Here is a 22098-nt window from a genome sequence, read left to right as displayed (position 1 = left end):
CAGACAGCTGTATATCTTGACCACAGCAGCGTAATTACAAACGACCTGGCAACCCAAAGACCAGCTCAGGGTCGTCGCGTAAAACCTACCGACCGCCATTCAGCTTCTTTAAGAGACAGCTTTTTACATTACATTACATTACATTACATTACATACATTACATTACATTACATTACATTACATTACATACATTACAGCTGTCGGTTGTGTGCACTTCATCGTTTTGTTTTTTGTGTGATGGCGACCCTACTTACAGAATCACAGTTGGACATCGCCGGCCATCCGTATTCCGTCTCTATTGTAAAAGTAGGGTACTGTGTGCCACAGCCTGACGGGTCGTTTCGTGCGGATGGGACCGTCACCCTGGTGGAGGGGCCCGGGAGGAGAATCTTAGTGGACACCGGCGGGCCCTGGGACCGGGACTTTCTGGTTACAAAGCTGAGAGAGCGGGGTTTGGAGCCGGGACACGTGGACCTTGTCGTGGGGACGCACGGACACTCGGACCACATAGGAAATTTGGGTCTTTTTCAAGCGGCAACGATAGTTGTTGGGTGTGATATTAGTGAAGGAGACAAGTACATCCCGAATCAGCTCGGCGAGGGACACCCTTACCATATCGATGAGCATGTGAGTGAACACTTTCCAATGCACATCTAAGCACCGGAGACTTTATAGGCCTTGGTACTAAAAACAAAAAAAAATGGCTTTAACATGAAGATCCCTTCTCTCCACAGGTGTCTATCGTTCCCACCCCAGGCCACACGGGCCACGACGTTAGCGTCGAAGTGAGAGGAACTTCAGAAGGCACGGTGCTTGTTGCCGGGGATCTATTTGAGTGCTGCTCAGACGAGGGCAGCTGGCAGAAGCTGAGCGAGAACCCTGTAGTACAAAATAGCAACCGCCAGAGGGCGCTACGCACCGCTGATGTCATAGTTCCTGGGCACGGACTTCCGTTTAGAATCCACAAGCACTGAAGGGGGAAGCCGCGTCTGACGTCACGACTTACTGTATAGGAGTTGTTATCGTGAGACCAACACGAAACATTTCCGAAATACATTGATATCTTAAATATTAGACTATTTCATTTTTTGGTGTTTTATTCTCGTTTTTTTTTTTATTATTCCACGAGCACAACATTTAAAAGCCGTTCCGAGTTGATTCGCTGAACATCGAATCCCTCAGAGTGGATTTGATAAGCTCCTACACTGAAGTGTAATAGTGAAGTAATGTAAATTAGTATTTTTTTTTTAGGAGCACTTTGTAAATGGACATATTGATCTCGTCCCGCAAAGAGAGAGGGCCAGCCATCTTTTTCATAGAGCGTGCCATGGCGCCTATTGTAGGCATCACCAGTAATCAAAGAGCAGAGTGATATACAGCGTCTAAGGGTTTAAATGTGGTAACAGCCGCATGTCTACATATTACATCAACATAATCCAAGACAAAGTAATACAGTTTCAGCAATTATTTTTCTACTAAACATGGGGAAAGCAGGTTCTATTTAGATGAATAAAGCCAAGTGTTGGCTGCAGGTTTTCAACCAGTTTATCAATATGAACTTTAAAAGTGAGTTCATCATCAATCCAGATGCCTTTATATTTAAAGTGTGGGACTCTTTCAATAGCTGTTCCGAGTAAAGTGCTAAACTGAAGTTTTTGCTATAATCGATTTCCTCAGCTCTTGTGACTAGCATATATTTCGGGTTTTTTTCAGCATTGAACACAAGTTTGAGACCAATAAAAATCTTTTGAACTTGAACCTGATAAGTGCTTCTTGAAGAACACTAAAAGAAAGTTGCAGTTTGTCAATAGCTGATGGAGTCAACCCAACAATATAAGATAGTGTCATCTGCGTACAGATTGACACTACAGGTACTCAAAGACCGAACAATATCATTGATATAAATTGTGAAAACGACCGGTCCTAAAATCAAACCCTGAGGGACACCTTTTGTTATGGATAGAAAATGCAGATTGAATGTTACACGTTTTCACACACTGCTATTTATCAGAGAGTTCGTTTTGGAACCACCTGTAAGCATTAGGGTCACAGCCAGTTCTTTTCAGTCTATGTAAGAGCAGGGAATGATCAACTGTATCAAAGACTTTTGATAGGTTGATGAACAGAGCAGCACGATGCTTATTGTCCACCGCTATCACAATATAATTAAAAATTAAAGATGTTGCTGGTGCTGTGTTTAGCCCTGAACGCAGATTTGTGAGGGCTCAACACAGAATACAGACCTGGAAAAGTCTTGAGTTGATTGTTTACTATTGATTGAAGTATTTTAGAGAGACAGGATCATTTGGAGATGGGACGGTAGTTATTAAGATCACTGTTATCTCCCCCTTTATGCAATGGAGTTACGTGAGCAACTTTGGAAATTATACCAGATGAAATGGATAAATCAGAAATATGTGTTATATATTCTGAAATCATCAAGGCAGAGCGCTGGAGAATGAAAGGGTCCAGACCGTCTTTTCAAGTTGCTTTCTTGGAGTCAATGGCAAGGAGTGCTCCACTAACTACATTAGGAGTAGGAAGATGGAGGGCAAACTAATGAACAGGACTTACAGTATGTACAGAGACATTCAGTTCTGGATTACTCATAGATTTATCCCCGTGCTCCCATTTTCAACGAGCTAGATGTTTGTTAAAAGCTGTGAATATTTCCTTGTGGTGTAACACACTGACCAGAATTTACATGTGTGGGCAGGAAAATTGCATTTTTATACTTAGTTGAATTCACTACCTTCCAGAAGTTGGCTGGATTTGAATAACAACTAAAGATGTTTTTTAAATAATAAGATTTAGCATTCCTCACTGACAATGTCAATTTATTTCTTAAATGCCTAAAAGCAAGCCAATGGGAAGGGTCTTCAGATTTTCTCGCAAGGACCCAAACCTTATTCGTTAATTGGAACAAAGATGATAGTTCAGAGGTGAACCAAGGACTGGACCTATCTTTAGTTCTTTGCTTTTTAAACAGGGAATGTGTGTTAACCACTGAGATGAAGGTGTATTTAAAACATTTCAGTGCTAGATAAATGTTCGGGATTTCTAATGTGTTTGAAATGTCACTATAAAAGAATGTAAGAAGGGCTGCTCCTTAAAATTTCAAAACAACTTGCCGTCTTCTATAGTCAGACAACCTTCTATAGTCGTGTATCCCTAATCCAGGTGGCAATGGTAGCTTACTCCAAGGTCAAAGACACCAGAAGCAACAATTGTATCACTCCTATTGGATCAGATCAATTAAAGCTGACTTAGAAATATTTTTTAGATTAGACCTGGTAGGGTCAGTAATCAGTTGGGTTAGGTTGAGATTACCACACACCTCTCTCCAATAGTCAGACACATTGGTCAACCAATTGAGATTAAAACCACCCAAGGCCATTGTTTTTATAGCTGTTAGGACACACCCCGACTTCGGTCCAGCCTGGGCCCAGCTGGTGTTTTTGTCTCACTGGGAAGCAATAAAGAGGTAACCTATTCAGATGACGGAACCTCCGTGTGTTCCATTTTATAGCTGACAGAAGTATAGGTGCACAACTAACCCTTGGCTACACTATTTTCTCTGAATTACTATAATATAGTAATTCGGAGATAATAAATAATAGTCTAATTTCTCAATATTATTGAGAAATTAGGTCTGGAAATTAATCAATGGCGATAGATTCAGCAGGGGCAGGTCTATAAACCCCAATCATGACAACCGAATTATTAGGCACTAAATTGACGTCCAGAGCAAGAAATTCAAAACCTTTCTGTACAGTGACCTCATTAAGAATTGTAATACATGATTTAATAAAAACGGCCACCCACCTCCTCTTGCATTTCTGTCTATTCTAAACAAATTATATTCATTTAAAGAAACCTCAGAATCACTGATATTTCCCTTTAGTCGAGTTTTAGTCAGTATCAATATCAGGGTCCATTTCCGAAACCAGAATCTGGAGATGATACAATTTTTGATATGGAAGCAGACTTGTAATATTCAGATGAATTATAACCAGACCTTTTCAATCTTTAAAAGTGGATCAATTAAGGAGTCTGGGATAGACTCAGATGTATGCAATGAGGGGGAAGTGGTATGGGACTGTAGCGGAACGGTAATTACAATTGAAGTAGCTACAGTAGTAGTGGTGGTAGTAGTGTGTAGTGGAAGGCATACCAGTTCTGTTCAGTAGAGCTAAGTGGGCTACAGGAGTAGGGCATGGAGGAGGTGACTGAATAGTCTTTGCATGTGTAGGACTCACTGACCGTCAGGTGGTGAATGTATTGCAGGAGTACAGTGTGAGTCCAAGATAGATAGATAGATAGATAGATACTTTAAACGGTTACATTAACAAAAAACATATGGCAATATCCACTCAACCTGATGATAAACAACAAAATATATAACCTAAAAAAACAGAAAAGCAAAATGATTACTTAAAGCTGGAAAATGTTGGTCATATACCATAACTAAATAAAGCTAGCAGTGAATCAGAAAGCTGAACCTATGATGAGAAAATAAAATTAAGAATAAAAATGGTTTCATGTACAATAAACCTAATGACAGTAACATTAAATATAGGCCAATTTTTGAAAATGAAAATCTCAACATCCTCAACTCTGCCCACTCCAGTTCGGCCACCTTCCTTTTTGTCAGTGCAACCTCAAAAATGAGCATTCATATTTTTGAGTGGATTTTTATTTTTATTATAAGTTGAATAAATATTTTACTCACAAACGTAACTGTCCTATACTCAAAGTAATCCACCCCCAATTTAATAATTAGATGTGGCTCTTTATTGATATAATAAAATAAAATTCAGACATTGTAATATTTGATTAACCACTGACGTGTGCTGTTATATAGTACAAGGTACAGGCTGGTAGAAACTCAGAAAAGTTTATCTAACAATAACCATAAAACAATATTGATTTCTGGAGTAATAAGTGTTACTATTACATATTATATTGATAATTTGACTGTTGAATTGTTCACTGTCAATGTGGTACACCTTTTCCGACTAAATTCTCACTCAATTCTAATTCTCTCACTAAAGAGATTCATAGGGGGAAAGTTGCAAAGGGAACATTACCTAGATGAAAGTTAGGTATATAGGAAAAGTAAATGAACGAACCGGGGGGACCGGTCCCCCAGAACGTTGGCCCTGGCACAGGCTAAGCAAGCTCCATTAAACTCTAAGAGATGATAAAAAATAAGTGAGGGTGTGCATGTGGCCGCGGCCACACTCAACATGTGAACGCATGCACATGCACACCCCAGAGTAAGAACCCCTAAAATCAGAAGTTAGGGTTAGGGTAAGACACTGTGACCGGAGTATCAACATAGCTTTAAAAGTCTGTTCCTTCCGTTAGTCCGTCTGTTACTTCTTCAAGTAGGAGGTGACTTCTGACTTCATTAATTCCTGCAGCTTCAAAGCAGGCAACAAGTCCAAAGATTTTCATATGCATGGACAAAATTCCACACTGTTTTATTAATTCATGAATCTAGCTCTCTTGTAACATGTGTCTTGACAGCTATCAATCTATAACTAACTACGGCATCAACAGCTTATTGACGCCTATAAAAGTATAACAGATAAACAATGTCAAGATATTGACAGACATTTGAAGATTAGATGTAGAGTAGGGGCAGAGTCGACGCCCCTTGTCCCTCTGTGACGTCATTGTGGATTTCCCTCGTCAGTTCCCTCAGAAATCATCTTTCTCAACAGTTGTTTCATTATTTATTATTTTTTCTGCCTTTTTGTGTTGGGTGTTGGGGTTTGCCCAACTGTGATTTTTATCTTTGTTTGTCAGGGTTCTCGCAAGGCCCTCAAGGTGCTTGAAGTGCTTGAATTTCATCCTCAGAAATTCAAATACCGGAATACCTTGAAAATAGCCCGCGTTGTGCTTGAAAAGTTGTAAATAGACATTTATAGTAGTGGATAACAATGAGATTAATAATAGATATACACTGATCAGCCATTACATTAAGACCACCACTAATATTGTGTTGCTCCCCCTCGTGCTGCCAAAACAGCTCTGACCTGTCAAGGCATGGACTCCACAAGACCTCTGAAGGTGTCCTCTGGTATCTGGCACCAAGACGGATCGGACCCTAACTCTGGCCTTCAACATGATGTAGAAGAAAACATGGTTCATCACACCAGGCCACCTTCTTCCATTGCTCCATGGTCCAGTTCTGATGCTCATGTGCCCATTGTAGGCGCTTTCAGTGGTGGACAGGGGTCAGCATGGGCACTCTGACCGGTCTGCAGCTACGCGGACCCATACGCAGAATTTGGGCTACAGTAGATCTTCTGTAGGAGCGGGCCAGGTGGGCTAGACTTGGCTCCTCATGCCATTAATGAGCCCATTTGTGCCCATGACCCTGTTGCCGGTTCACCGGGTGTCCTTCCTTGGACCACTTTTGGTAGGTACTAACCACCGCATACCAGTAACATCCCAACATCCCAAGAGCTGCCGTTTTGGAGTTTCTCTGACCCAGTCGTCCAGCCATCACAATTGGTCAAAGTGGCTCAGATCCTTACACTTGCCCATTTTTCCTGCTTCCAGCGCATCAACTTCTAGAACTGACTGTTCACTTGCTGCTTAATATATCCCACCCCTTGATAGGTGCCATTTGAACGAGATGAGCAATGTTATCCACTTCACCTGTCACCTGGTTTTAATGTTGTGGCTGATGGTATATTATGGCAGTTTGGCCGACCACACGCCACCCAAGTAGCATTTCAGGGACCTCCGGCACAGAGACACAGAAGACGGGGGGTTGTGAACACAAGTTTATTGGTGAGAGTTAGGTAGTTGGAATTAGCCCAGGAGATGGACACAGGTCATGACAGGGCTCCTCTCTCCTGAGTGTTTGTGTGGGGATGGGGGTTTTAACCTGTTTCTCGTTAGACCAACCAACAGGCAACAGGTATGCAGCCACTCTGATCCTGGGTCCCTAATTACCTAGATCCAGGTCAAGTGTGGCTGCTCAAACCACACTATCCCCATACCACATATATATAATATATATACTGCTATAAATAATAGATAATGAGTTTAAAATTATATTATATTTTGATTAATTCAAGATTCAAGATTCAACCCGGAGATTATGCACAATAGTTACCAAACCAACATAATAGCTAACCTGATTCCTACCTAGCTAACTAAACTGAAACTAACTGAAAACAGCTCACACTGAAAATTTATTATATTTGTTTTGTGCAAAGTCCTTGAAATTGAAAAAATTGTGCTTTAAAAAGTGCTTAAAAGTACTTGAATTTCATTTTCAATGCTACAATGAACCATAGTTTGTAAAAACTATTCAAATTGCCCATTTGTCAAGGTATCAACGAACGCTGTATTACGGTGGAAGTGAAAGGACAGAACAAGTCTCTGCAAGACCAGGGTCCAGTACGTTGAGTTGAGATTGTGATAACAGCTCCGGCATAACCACTCCAATTACGCTGTAAAACTGGACAAGATAAACGCAGGGCTTCTAAGGGTGGAGGGAGTTTCTATCTTTTTTTTTTTTTTTTTTTTACATTCATAGCCCCCCCTAATATGTTTTTTTTTGCCATTACACGGTGACCATGATAACGAAGAAAGACAAGAACACACATGCAGCTTGAAATACCACAACATTTAATTATGGCAATTTCAAACGAATTTATCATTCTTTATTATTCAAATTTTCCACTTTATTTTGAAAGCAAATGTTGTTTGAACTGCCAGCGGGGCTGATCTTTACAAACAGGACAGTATGCTCTTTGGATTAAACTGCAATATGGAAACTGGCGTTTATGGCGCAGTAAGATTAAACTCTGTTGATAAGGACACCGACTTGTTTGCATAGGGGTGTTGGCTACATCCTTATGGCTACATCAGGGTGTGTGTGTGTGTGTGTGTGTGTGTGTGTGTGTGTGTGTGTGTACCATCTCCATCTCCGTCTAAATGCTGTCATTCACCGATACCTCACACTGATAATTCAAAAAGAGTGGCTCATTCTTCTTGGTGACAGTCGGGGTGGCTTCTAAGTGTCCATGGTGATTCTGCTGTTGTGATGAAAACAACAATCCATACTGAGATGTGTCTATTCATGAATGATATTCAAGGATTACAGAAAATCAAAGACTCCCCCTGTGGTCAATTTTCACTTTGGAAAAGCAAGATTGCAGCCGTGGCATCACACCATTAATTGTGCCTCAACAACACATCCCATAACTGATTAGTGTGGGGATTTTTTTTCTGTACAGACCACCGCCCATCCTGATACAATCGCTGGACCCCCCACTTGCCCACCCCCCGTGAGTCGCATATGCACAATATGCTTCTGAGTATGCACAATATGCTTCTGAGTATGCACAATATGCTTCTGAGTATGCATAATATGCTTCTGAGTATGCATAATATGCTTCTGAGTATGCACAATATGCTTCTGAGTATGCACAATATGCGGCCACCCAATAAAATGTTAAATGCCCGTCATTGCCTCTGCTCCACTGCATGATCAGAGCCAACTCCACTCCACTGCGCGTCTCCGTTCCCCATGTCCTCTAACCCTAAATAAAATACTTGAATGAAAGGTACAATATGTAATTTCTGCCGTTAACCCTTTCAGTCAAAACAATAACAAAAGACGGCATTTGGTGATGCCGTGAAGTAGTCTTCACCCTTATGTTTGTGCCTTACAGGGACAGCTTTGATGACATGCGCAGCAAATAAAGCATCGCGCTCCATCAAACAATAGTAAGTAGAGTAATAGATTCAAGAGGATTCAAGAGGTTTATTTGTCACATACATATAAAAGTAGAGCAATACAAACAATAGTACAATAGAGTGGCTAGCTAATGTTAGCTACTTCATCAAGTCCCCTCCTCACTCTCTGACGTATCATCCGGTGCTCCCTGTGTTGCCCCGTAACTTATAGCATGTAGAGGGTGTTAAAGGGATATGACCAGGGCTTCATTCGTTTCGGATCCTGCCGGAACATGTTCCGGGACCTTCCAGATTGGGACCGGCACCTATTTGATTGGATTCGGCACCTCCGCACAAGCTGCGGAGCTGTGGTTCGAGCGTTACCCGTTTCTACAAATAAAACAAATAGAAATTGTATGTTTTTAGATGAATATTTTTTATGGCTGTACCTGACTCAGGATTTTTTCAGTCGGAATCGGATTTGCACCGGTCTCCCTCTCCGACAGTACAGACGATACGCAAGCTAGCGATGGGTGCCCGCGATTGGCACGCCAAAACACTGTTTTTATTGAACATCTCCTTACGGAATGTGCGTAATGGGGAAACTTTCTCCGTGTTCCCCTCCGTGATCACCCCCTCTCCATGAGTTATGTACAGAAAGTAATCTTATCGAGTTGATCAGCCGTGCCCAGTCCCCACAGCAACACGGAGAGCCGAGCCCCGTTCCTCTCCGTGTTGCTCTCCGCCATTGGGGCGCACAGGGAGGCGTGTTAGTGTACGTGTCCGGATGTGGACGATTCACACAAAAAAATATATTTATGATTCCCCTCATTCATAATTTTAATTGAGTTGTTATACCTGTGCATTTTCTAAGCTTCTATCTGTTTTATCGTGTTATTGTAATGGGCACTGACTGAAAAAAAACAAACAAGAAAAGAAAAAACTGCTTAACTTGAAGAATCTCAGTGGACTGACTGGTTTCCAACTGATGATTCAATGATTCTTTCAGTGGCTACATCACGCAGGGCAGCTTAAGCCATATCCCCAAAAAAGTCAAAGAACATCTTTGCCTTTTTTTCTCCACCCGGATCGGCACCTCCTCCTTTACAAATTAAGCACTGGATATGACAATATTGACAGGCGACCTAATAGACGGGCCCTTACCTATATTAAAATTACGGATTGCTCGGGGTTTAAAAATTGTTGGAAACATTTGGGATAATATAAGTACACAACTCAACAAAATATATAACATAGGTCTAGTCATTTTTAGGAATTTGAATGCAGAAAAGTGCCTTGTACCTTTAAGCAAAACGATATACCGGTGGATTGAGAAGATTTCTTAATACAAAAATCTCTTCAAAAACAGTGGACAAAATTATGAAAAAAAAATGGAAAACGAGCTGTTGATTATTATTAGAGATGGTTTAGGACATATATTTTGAGAGCTATAGCGAAATAACATGATAATAATAATACTAATAATAAAAATAACAACAATAAATTATTACAGTGTACTATTGCTGTCACTTGGTACTTTGCGTAATACACACCTGGCATCAGACTATAGGGCAAACTTCACCTGTGGATGATGTAACACTATGGCACTTTGGGAAGCTTCAGGGGTCGCGGTAACATTGCTACACTCAATCTTATCACCGCCCCCTCCACCCACACACCCTCCACCCAACAATCGTCAGACTAAATATACTTAAAACGCTGCCGCCAGCCCTTCTCTCTCCACACTCAGCTCTCAAACGGCCCTAGACAGTAGTTTAACTCGGATTTATTTTAATCATCCTATAAGCTTGCAAGCCAAAAAAGCTGTTCTATCTAAAGAAACCGAATCAGAAATCTCAGTTTAGGGACACGTGATTCCTTAGGATTTGATATTTACTCTTGGGAGAATCTTTTTTCTTCTTTTTATTTATTTAGTTTTTATACATACTCATCGAAAATAATGTGCACAGGAAGTTGCTCCAAAGTCATAGGGATTTCCCTCTATGTGCTGGCTGCGGTCTCCATCATCTGCAATATAATGCTGTTCTTCCCAGACTTTGAAACAAAGTACGCGGCGGATGACAGAGACCAGGGAAACCGGATCACACAAGAAGTCAAATATATGGGAGGCTTCATAGGTGGGGGAGTCATGGTAAGTGCCTCTAACGTGCTTTAATGCTTTGGGTTGCTACGTGTCGCCGGATTTTAAGGGATAGGTTTGCGATTTTATATCGTTCAGCATGAAATATTTTTGTAAACGGGAAACACAATATTAGCACAGGTGTGTTGGTGTATTATTTGAGCACATTTGGAATAACAGTAATATCGTAGTTTATTTCGAACAAATCTTGCGATCGCCAAAGCGTATCGTTGTTTATGCTAGGTTTACGCCTTAGGCCCGTTACGATAGTGCAGAAGTCGCAGAAAGAGCTCATTTTCAGAAGTGGAAAAGATTTAAAAAAAAAACCAGAAAAAACCTGATCAAATGCAAATATTGCAAACATTCGAACACATAACGACTGGCTGAACATATTTTAATCAGGAAATAGGCTTAAAAGTTTGCTCCATTGGGCAGCATTTAGACGTTGCAGCAAAGCGGTGAGTAACAGCGAAGCAATCAGTGAGGTTGTTTTATGAGTACAAAAACAATGCCTACCTATGGAAAGGCGACCCTGGCTAAGTCCTAGGCCACCTGGACCATAAGTCTTAAGTGAAACGCTTAACTGAAACATTCTGGCTACCAGTTTTCCCGCTTTGCCGTTTGTTTTTGACAACGTTTCATGTATTGATTTTATGTTTCTGGATCTTAATGCGGTGATGTTATTCAACTGTAACTACAAGAAAACATGCACATGAATATAGTAAGATGTTTTCATGTTAATTCATTGATGTTCATTTCAAAATTGGTGGACATTCCCAGTACGATGTTCAAACGGATGAAGTTCTATTGTATTTGTAAAAGTTTAAAAATGATGCCGCATATGTCCTGCCTTTGTCTTTTATGTCTCTCTCTCTCTCTCTCTCTTTTGCTCTACTTGCACTCCTTTTGGACACTTTACCTATTTCCTTCCTGTGTCTTTGTGTGATCTCGGATTCAAGGTCCTTATTCCTGCCATCCACATCCATCTCACCAGTGCTAAGGGCTGCTGCGCCAACCGATGTGGGGTACGTGTGTGTGTGTGTGTGTGTGTGTGTGTGTGTTTGTTTACTTGTAGATGTTTATATGTATGTGTATTGTTATCTTCATGCATAAGTATAGAATTTTGATTTCAACTGAATGATTTACTCTATCGGGCAAAATAGCAATTACCCAGCTCGCACTAGCAACAGTAGGTACAAAGTAATTTTTTGTAAAAGCGCAATATATTGTATGGCAAGTCGTTTGAGCATTAATTCTAATTTTTTTTACTAGTTGAAATTCTGATTTTACTAGTTGTAAATGTACACTTTTATATAAAAATAACACATTGTTGATGTCAAGAAATAACGTTCTTGAGATCAACATATAAATCCTTATATCAACAATACCAATTCTTCATATAGAAAATGTCAAGCCACTTCCCATTGCTTTCAATGCAGAGTCGCAATTGTGAAGTAGTTATTATTATTATTAATTAATTATTATTATTATTATTATTATTATTATTATTATTATTATTATTATTATATAGATATCAGAAATGTACTTCATGATATCAAGAATTTAATTGCATCTTTTGAAATAAAAATATGAAATATTGATATCATGACTTTCTGATATCAAACAAATGTTGATATCAAGAATATGAATTTTTTATATCAACAATACACATTCTCGATATCACAAATGCAATCTGCATTGAAAGCAATAGTAAGTGGTTAAAATATCTGTTTTGATATTAACAATGTGTTTTTTTTATATCAAAGTTTTACATTTACAACTAGTTCAATCAGAATTGCAACTCGTTTAAAAGGTAAGTAAGTAATTGCACTAGGGACATTAGATGTTTAGGAGGTCGGAGTGCTTTGAGTATTTTGCAGTGGCTAGAAAATCACTGTATAAATGCAGTTTGTTTACCATTTTAATATATAAAGATTCATTTGAATGGATGCTTTTGTATAAATATATAAATTATCTAAAATTAGTCAATAGTCAAACTGACTGTACATCACAATCGCCATCAACAAGGCCTTTGGTGCATTTTAATTAAACAAGTTCAGAAAGCTGCACCGTCTTTGTAAACAATGCATCTGTCAAAATTTTAACTACTCCTCTTTATGTTGGTAGATGTTCCTGTCCATAGGTTTTGCTGCAGCTGGGGTAGTCGGAGCTATCTATAGTCTCACTGTGGCTTCCCTGGGCCTGGCCAACGGGCCTACATGTTTGTGGATAGACCTGGAACACATTGTGGAGATGCCAGTTTGGACAACACCCTTTGCCAACAGGTAAAAGAAAATACAAGTGAATATTTGTGTCTGAGTCTGGGTATCACCAGAAAATTATAATGCAGTTACCTTGTCTTCAATATTGAATATTTTTTATATTGGAAATAATGAGTCCAATGTCATATACTGTCTTTAAAAAAAACATCTCTGACTTGATAAAAAAAAATCCCTTTTAACAAAATGTACTCTTATGTTACAAACCTTCCTTATCATACTACCTTTAATATGATAGTATGATGATTTCGGTAACAACTTACCTAATGAGATTTGGAATTGAATGCCATGGAATGTTTTGATGCTCAGTGCAATTAAGTTGATACCTGATTAGCATCAGAAACAGGAAAATATTTTTTTGACCAGTAAAAATCTGTTGTTGTGAAACTGGTCCGACTGTAGCAATAAATAATTCAGTTATCAACTGGTCTCATTTCTCATTACCTGTACTACATGGATTCTTCATAGGACTAGTTGTTAAAATCCCTAAATTTTGCACAACAATTGAGAGGGTTGGGAATGTGGGTCTGGTGAGGGGTGAGTTTTTGCACAGATCACGGGCCACCATTGCGACACATCTTCAGTTGTGTGCCCCGGCTTCATTGGGTGTTTCGGCCATTCATCACAAGACACCCTCTGCCGGGGTTGGCCCACCACAGGTTGATCAGACCTGAGTGTGTGTCGCACGGTGGTACCAACATGATTATTTGGCAGCCCATGTTGCGTCCCTCCGTTTCAGCCACAGCCAGTGACTGCTCCGCTCGGCTGCAGTGGCAAGTTCTTTGATTGCCTTCCTTTGGGCCTGCCCTCTGATCCCTACCTCCTTCAGGAGCCTTGTGGTGGAATTGGCTTCAAAACCTCTGCAGCCCAACTCCACTGGCCACACCTTCACGTTCCAGCGCCGCCCCTCTGCCTCTGCTGCTAAGTTGGCATACCGCAGCCTCTTCCGTTAGAATCGGATGGCCTCCATCATTGCGTGACGTCATTAAGCAGATGCTTTTTGTACAATGTGACTTACGATAAGTACATTTGTCATTAGTAGGTGAACCAACTGAACATAACAGCCCTCATCGTCTTATTAAACTATTGGTTCCCATCATTATATTATATTATATTAACTGTTCATAGCACAACCTCACTGCACATAGCGCAATTTCAGAAATGTGCCACTCTGCTGCGCTTGAATGGTTTCCAATGTGCCATACCTTTAGCTTAAAAAAACCCCCATAAAATCCCAGACAGACAGGGAAAAGTTTGCCAAGGAAAGGTGGTTGTCTGGGATCACCACAAAGTTCTTGGCTGTCAGAGAGGGGCTCTTTTCCACTACACTGAAAACCTGCTAACCCACTAACCCACTGAATTTCTGGCTTTTGTCTTTAGTGGGAAAGGTTACAATCGGCATTTATTCCCGGGACAAATGACTCTGCAGTAGTCTTGGGTATTGATCGGCTCTATCGGCTCCAACTCCGATCGGCAGTGATGGAAACAAGGCACGCAGAATTTTGCACCATTTCCAGACGCTGCTGCGTAAATAGATAGATCTGTGTATCATTCGATCATTACGATCATCAAGTTATTTACTTTTTTTCCTGCATGCAGGACCATGAATTGTTTTGAGTGTGGGGGCCGCTTCAACCACTCCGTGTGCAAGGAGCGGAGAACCCTCACGCTCCCTCCCCGCCAGGCTCCGAGCCTCTCCAGCACCACCCCAAGCCGGCCTTAGAACCGTAGGAGCCTCTCTGCTCTCCGCCGAAGGCCAGCTCTCTGCACACCGCGCATTGGGCGCTGCCCTTTCTATTGTATTTTTTCCCCCGGTCACACTTGAAACATGTGACAAACGTGACAAGTCATAAACAAAAAGAAAGGCATACTCGTCCACTGGCAACGGGAACAGAGTCAATCACCTATTTTTAGTGGGTTTACCCATGTTCAAAAAAACTGCATTTACACACTAATTTTGGTGTAAAAACGGTATTCCACACGGAGAGCAGTCTCCGTCAGAAGCCTTGAAACCTGATTGAAAAAAGTGGCGCAGAGGGATAGAGAGAGAGTTGGTTGGACACTGTTCGTTCAAGAGTTTTGGGGAAAAAAGACAGGCATGAATGAGATTTGTCATTATTGACAGCAGTAGGATCAAGTGAAGGTTTCTTGTGGGGTGCTAGCTTTGCTTTTGCTCGAACAACTAAATCAATTTAGCATCCAATCATGTTTTTTCTGTCTTTAATTACCAGCAGTGGAAGCTACTTAGGAAATAGGGAGACGTGGAAATGGTGTATAGAACCAGAGGACGTTGTGGAGTTCAACGTGGCCCTCTTCTCAACTCTGCTGGTGGTTGCCGGGGTGGAGCTGGTGCTCTGTCTCATCCAAATGGTCAACGGACTCTTCGGATGCCTCTGTGGTGCCTGCTCTGGCAAATAGGTGAGGCCATATGCGTAGGCCACATGCTATAGAGTGTACCCACATCTTTCTCTGGCAACGTACGGTGTAGGATAACATAATAAAATGAGAAATGACCTTCATATAAAATGATAAGAATATGTATTTTGAATTGTGATGTTCTCCTATGTGTATTAATCTTTTTCTTGACTTTTTTGCTCTAATATTTCAATATTTGTTGTATGTTGTAACATGTTTGAGGCTCAAGAGAACCTGAACAAAATGTTCTCCCGGTTTTCTTCTGTGGAACCTGACCACTGAATCTGTATTGATGCAATGTTTATGTATCTTACTGTTTGAATGTCATATTTTGTAATAAACAACAGGGGGCCCAAGGGGTCAGTGGCTCTCTCTCTGTGAATTAAAAGCTTCATGTGTGATGGAGTTACGGGTCATAAATAGGTCCAATACCACTATTAGATTTTTAAAGATTAAACAGGACAAGCTTAGCTCATCTTTATTGTCACACACACACACACACACACACACACACACACACCAGAACACATGCAGCTACGGCCAACACACACACACACACACACACACACACACACACACACACACAAAATGTCTTTTCTGCATTTATCCCATCGAGGCTTGTCATTCCTCTGGGGGACAGGCCAGGAGCAGTGGGCAGCTAACAGTACAGCACCCGGGGACAACTTCCATGTCCATCGCTGGTCAGACGGTGTTTGTTGTGCATGTTTTTAGTGGGGGTTCTTATGATGTTATATGGAGGAAACCCCATGTGAGCACGGGGAGAACATGCAAACTCCACACAGAAAGGCCCCTCATCAGGAGATAGGAGATTTGATTCAACTAATTGTCATTGCACAAATACAAATACTGAGGCAACGAAACGCATTTCTCTGCATTTTACCCATCCTGGTACCGACGTATCTAGGAGCGGCGCCCGGGGAGCAGTTAGGGGGTCAAGTGTCTTGCTCAAGGACACATCCGCACACTACCAGGCGGAGCAGGGGATCGAACCAGCAATCTTCCATTTACTAGACGACGCCTCTTGAGCCACTGCCCCCAATCTATCCGTCACTAAATTATATTTTCACACCTTTTCCAAAAAGTTTCTCCCCGTTCATCTGACAGTCAACCAGACCAATCCAACTGGCCAGTTGCTGTTTATAGAAATGAAAACTGTGGGCCATTGCAAGCCATTACAGACTCCCTCCAGTAAATTTAACTTCATGCTTTCCCCCTTAAGTGTTCTGCAAATGGAAAAGGTGGGTGTGGACAGTAATTAAATGTTGTGCATCCGCAACACCATGACAGCCTAAGATAAACACAGCAGATCTCACTCAAGATTCAAGATTCAAGATTCAAGATTCAAGATTTTTATTTGTCACATACATATACATACTTCCATACATATATGCAGTGAAATGTAATGCAACGCACCCGGTGATAGCACACAAGAAGTCCTAGGAAAAAGTACTAAAATAAAATAAAATAAAAAGTAGAAAATTCCTTTCTAATAGACCGACTAACTGACTCCTAAAACGTAATACAGTAAGTGGAATACTTATAGAATAAGATAAAAAATATATAGAATAAAATACAATAAAAAATAAATTGAAATAAAATGGAATAGGTTGAAGGAATATGGCTATGTATATACAGATATGTGCATTTAAAGTGGCATGTGAATTAAAGTGGCATGTGAATGTGAATAGTGTGAGGTAGTGTTTGGGATAATACAGCACAGTATACAACAGTACGGCGCAGCAATACGGCATCACGAACAACCCTGAACAGTGACACAGTATGCGGTACAGTATGCTACATACAGTACAGTAGGTAGTGGAGCCTAGTGCATGGCTCAGTTAGGACCCCTGGTGAGGTCAGCGTTGACAGTTCTGATGGCTTGAGGGAAGAAACTCCGTCTCAGTCTCTCTGTTCTCGCTGTGTGACTGCGGAGGCGCTTGCCTGACCACAGCAGCTGAAACAGTCCGTTGTTGGGGTGATGAGGATCCTTCATGATCCTACGGGCTCTGCTACTACACCTCCTGGTGTATCTGCAAGGGGGGGAGGGTAGTTCCAGTGGTACGTTCAGCTGAACGCACCACCCTCTGCAGGGCCCGCCTGTCCTGGGCAGTACAGTTCCCAAACCAGGCAGTGATGTTGCCTGTCAGGATGCTCTCCACTGCTCCAGAGTAGAAGGACTTGAGGATCCTCACCGAGACCCGGAATTTCCTCAGCTGCCTGAGGTGGTAGAGACGCTGCCTCGCCTTTCTCACCAGAGTGTCTGTGTGAACAGTCCATGTTAAGTCCTCTGTGATGTGGACTCCCAGATATCTGAAGCTGCTCACCCTATCGACAGAAGTCCCATTAATCCACAACGGCGCGTGCGTCCTCGATTGTGATCCACGCCTAAAGTCCACAATCAGCTCCTTGGTTTTGCTGACGTTCAGGTGTAGGCTGTTGTCCTGGCACCAGAGTGACAGGTCAGCCACCTCCTCGCGGTAGGCCTTCTCATCGCAGTCGGTGATCAGGCCCACGACCACGGTGTCGTCAGCAAACTTGATGATGGTGTTGTAGCTGGACCTGGCCACACAGTCATGTGTGTACAGGGAGTACAGTAGGGGGCTGAGGACGCAGCCCTGGGGGGATCCTGTATTCAGGGTGAGGGAGCTTGACATGTACTTCCCCACCTTGACCACCTGGGGGCGGCCTGTGAGGAAGTCCAGGATCCAGGTGCACAGCGGAGCATTCAATCCTAGCTCCAACAACTTGACAGCCAGTCTGGTGGGGACTATGGTGTTGAAAGCTGAACTATAATCAATGAACAGCATTCTCACATAGGCCCCCTTCTGGCCATCCAGGTGCGTGAGCGTGGTGTGCAGTACCTGGGAGACCGCGTCATCCGTGGATCTGTTCTGCCGGTACGACACTCACACTAATAACTAGCGCCAGTAGCAATAACAGGGTGAAAGTGAACATAGCCACAATTCATTATCTATAGCCACAATCATCAAACTTTCAAGAAATAAATAACAGTTACAGTAGTAAGAGAAGTCAAAAAAGTGACATAGTCAAAAGTGTCTGGTCATTCTCATGAAAGCAACATGAAATATGTCCCAAATTAATTTACACACATATTCACAAATAATGTGAAATAATGCATTGAGAAATTAAAGTACACAACGCCCGCTTAGTTGTTTTTAACTATGATATTATTTTAGTGGGGTTTTTCTGAACTTTTATTATCAAAAAATGAATTGCCGTAACGCGTCCGAGCAAGAAGACATTGCTACAGTAACAATGTATTATCTCGCCGCAATAACGATTGACATAATAGAATGAGGGTCGCCTGGCTCTATTCTGCTAAACGACTAAATGTAAATGTTAGCGTAGAATGAGGTGTGATAATAAAAATGATTGGAATCAGCGCGATAACAAGAAAACAACTGACCCCGACGTGATTTGAACACGCAACCTTCTGATCTGGAGTCAGACGCGCTACCGTTGCGCCACGAGGTCACGCTGTAAACTCAGGAAGAAATGAGCGATAAGATGGAAAATGCTGCTTTTCGGCAGCTGGCCTGGGGGGGTGAGAAGTGCGTAGAAAGGGCGAAACCCCTTCTTAGTGTTTGTTAATTTCCTGTTCTTCTCAAGATGCACACAGACAAGCCAATAAACAGAATGTGTAGACAAGACAGAAGCGGCAGAGGTTGCACCCACAGACGCAAACGCAAATGGTCAGACGCTCGACACAACAGGTTCTCGACATGACCCTCGACAATGCGACAGAGCAGGTACAATAACTCAGGGTTCATTTTTGTTGTCGTACAGTAATCACTGAGACTGTGTACTGTATGTCTTGTGTGTGTTACGTATATTCCCAACCACTGTGAACCATTTGCGTGTCATTCATTTCTGCCTCCAAAGGTACGCCCAGGAAGGTCTGCATTCTATTTGGCGTGAAACGCAAAGCAAAAACATCGAAAAACGGGTCGGGAGATTTATTCAGAAATCTTTTGTCGAGGAAAGGTGACCGGCCGAGCGCCTCTAATATTGCGTTTGTGATTACATTACATTACTTGAGTTGACTGGACCTATATCCTTTATGATACAAAATATTACTGTAAGTAATATTGTTCGTAGTACTACCAATATTACTACAACTATTATATTATTAGCTGCTCCTGTATACTACCTGTACTTACTTTCTGACTGAGGTCAATGGTGTGACAGTCATCTGCCCATATTGGCTGCGCTACGCATGGCGCTGCTTGATGTTTGTGTTGATGTTTATTTGATTCATTGGTTGATAGATGCGCATATATGTTTGTTTTTTTTTGTTTTGTTTTTTTTATCTCAATTCTTATCACTTTCTTGACATGCAATGTTTTTGACAAATTGGACAATTATTAGGCAATATTGTATTATATTATATTTGAAAGACATTACACAAATAGTGAGGAATATTGGATATTTTTGCATGATGCAAAAATAAAATGATTTTTTGTTAAAATCATGCATTTTCAGGGTGGCCATTGCTGTCTGTGATCCCAAATTCAATTTGTTGTGGTTTCTTCCCTGCGCTACCAGTCTACGCTCTCTTGGCTTCTTTCTCTTTACCGTGCTCAAGTATTGTATCCACTTCTAAAAATGTAGTCAGTTTACTTTTTTTAAATTTTCATAACGTTTTTCTCTCTGTCTCTCAGATGTCCACATATTCCTGCAGTAACAGCACCGCGGCCTGGCGCAACGTCATAGTAGCCACGGTGTACACCACTGTCTTGGTTATGGGTTTCACGTTGAACCTAATGGCGCTGGTCTTTTTCCACAAAGTGCAAAAGTGCAGATCGCACACCACCGTGTACATGACAAACCTCGCTCTGGCTGATCTGGCCCTGGTCCTGATGTTGCCGGTGATGGTCTGCCACCACCTGGGATTCAGGGAACTTCCCGACTGGCTGTGTGACTGTTGCAGCCTGATCCTGCTGGTAAACATGTACAGCAGCATCTTCCTCCTGGCGTGTATGTGTTTTGACCGGTGCATGGCCGTCTCCTTCCCCATGTCCGCGCGGGTCCGGGCGGGACGGAAGAAAGCCCCTCTGGTCTGCCTGGGGGTTTGGACACTCACCATCGGAGCCAGTTTGCCTACCTATCTCTCCAAACGCCTGAAGATATCCCCGGAGCCCCAGGAGCAACACTGCTTCACGAGCGTGCCCCTGTACACCACACAACCCGTTGCACTTGTTGCAACACTGACCCTGGGCTTTGGGATCCCGCTGGTTGTGATGCTCATCTGCTCCATGAAGCTGGTGCACGTGATTCTGCAGAGCACCGTGGCCCAGACGGATCTGGTTGACAGGAGGAAAATCCAGAAGATGGTGGGCGCTAGCTTGCTCATCTTCCTCTTTAGCTTCTCACCCTACCATGCCACTCTGGTCGTGCTCTACCTCAACAGAGGCGCAGAGTCATGCTCCTTGCTGGCTGCATACCAATACAGCCTGATGGTGGCTTGCCTGAATTCAGTGCTGGATCCTATCGTGTACTATTTCACAACGGAGACTTTTAGGAGCAGCGTTGGCTTCAAGGCCATCAGGAAGATGTTCCCCTTGAGCAGCCGCAGCTCGGTTGAGGTTAGCATCAAATGCCAGGGACCCGTCAACCCATAATGGAGCTGATTTCCATTCTATGAGGTGCATTTAGAGGCGACAATACTGTAATTAAATATTGCGTGTTTTGAAGAACTAACTGAAAATCTGGTGTTTGAATACCTTTGTATGGTATCTTCATAGTTTCCATATTAGAGACTAGACTTTTATCATCGTCCTTATTTATTTTTCATTTTTCTATTAGGCCAAGCCACAGCTGCCTGTCGCGTATAAAATAAAAGTCTTCATGTTGAGCATTGCCTGTTGCAATTCTTGTCCCTCTGCACACTTCCTGTTGTGGTGTGACCTCACCCATAAATATATAGTGTATTTCACGTCCGAGGGAACTAGTCAACATAGCTAGTACAGTGTGTGTGTGTGTGTGTGTGTGTGTGTGTGTGTGTGTGTGTGTGTGTGTGTGTGTGTGTGTGTGTGTGTGTGTGTGTGTGTGTGTGTGTGTGTGTGTGTGTGTGTGTGTGTGTGTGCGTGCGTGCGTGCGTGTGTGCACAGCTTCTGCATTTGTTTCTAGGACAAGATATTTCAGCCAAATGTGAGAAGTGGTTTTGCGGTTTAGCTGCTTGCACGTATGCGTTCAAGTCTTCTCGGTGTTTCGGCTGCTCCCGTTGGGGGTCGCTACAGCGCATCATCTGCCTCCAATACCTTCTGTTCTGCGCATCTTGCTCCCTTACGTCAGCCGCCTGCGTGTCCTCCCTCACCACAGCCATAATCCGCGTATGCGTTCAAGTAAACGTACCATTTTTTCTCCGTTGTCGTTACGTGAAAACCCTGTTGACAAAAACATTGCATTTAAGTTTATTTCTGTGTCTATAATTGTTATTGTTATTTAACTCTCACACAATTGGCTCGAGAAGTATGTCTTAAATATTTAAATGAATACATATATAAGAATAATGAA

The 22098-nt window shown here is 42.0% G+C and overlaps 3 protein-coding genes across 3 annotated transcripts; all 3 read left to right on the top strand.

Moving 5' to 3' along the window:
• The first annotated feature begins 167 nt into the window (after positions 1-167).
• mblac1 (metallo-beta-lactamase domain containing 1) lies at positions 168-1697 on the top strand. The gene is made up of 2 exons (XM_080022915.1): positions 168-627; positions 735-1697. Exons 1-2 carry the CDS (start codon positions 238-240, stop codon positions 972-974), a joined length of 630 nt encoding a protein of 209 aa, XP_079879041.1. The 5' UTR covers positions 168-237; the 3' UTR covers positions 975-1697.
• An 8969-nt stretch (positions 1698-10666) lies between these two features.
• Positions 10667-15543, top strand: tm4sf21b (transmembrane 4 L six family member 21b; the record flags this gene model as incomplete). Its single annotated transcript, XM_080023398.1, has 4 exons — positions 10667-10858; positions 11806-11871; positions 12974-13131; positions 15357-15543. The coding sequence occupies 4 exons, from the start codon at positions 10667-10669 to the stop codon at positions 15541-15543; spliced, it is 603 nt and encodes a 200-aa protein (XP_079879524.1).
• Positions 15544-19271: 3728 nt separating this feature from the next.
• Positions 19272-21203, top strand: LOC307247055 (lysophosphatidic acid receptor 6; the record flags this gene model as incomplete). The annotated part of the gene is made up of 2 exons (XM_080023122.1): positions 19272-19331; positions 20244-21203. The coding sequence occupies 2 exons, from the start codon at positions 19272-19274 to the stop codon at positions 21201-21203; spliced, it is 1020 nt and encodes a 339-aa protein (XP_079879248.1).
• Positions 21204-22098: the final 895 nt, after the last annotated feature.

Source organism: Zeus faber, assembly GCF_960531495.2.
Source record: "Zeus faber genome assembly, chromosome: 22".
In the NCBI taxonomy this organism is placed as follows: Eukaryota; Metazoa; Chordata; class Actinopteri; order Zeiformes; family Zeidae; genus Zeus; species Zeus faber.
The sequence above is the reverse complement of the archived record's forward strand: the minus strand, read 5'-3'. Positions and strand labels throughout refer to the sequence as shown.

Bases quoted from the DNA above. Each gene is read 5' to 3' on its own strand.
- mblac1 (XM_080022915.1), top strand. From the start codon at position 238: ATGGCGACCCTACTTACAGAATCACAGTTGGACATCGCCGGCCATCCG. The intron at 628-734 runs GTGAGTGAACAC...TTCTCTCCACAG, and splicing joins CTTACCATATCGATGAGCAT to GTGTCTATCGTTCCCACCCC.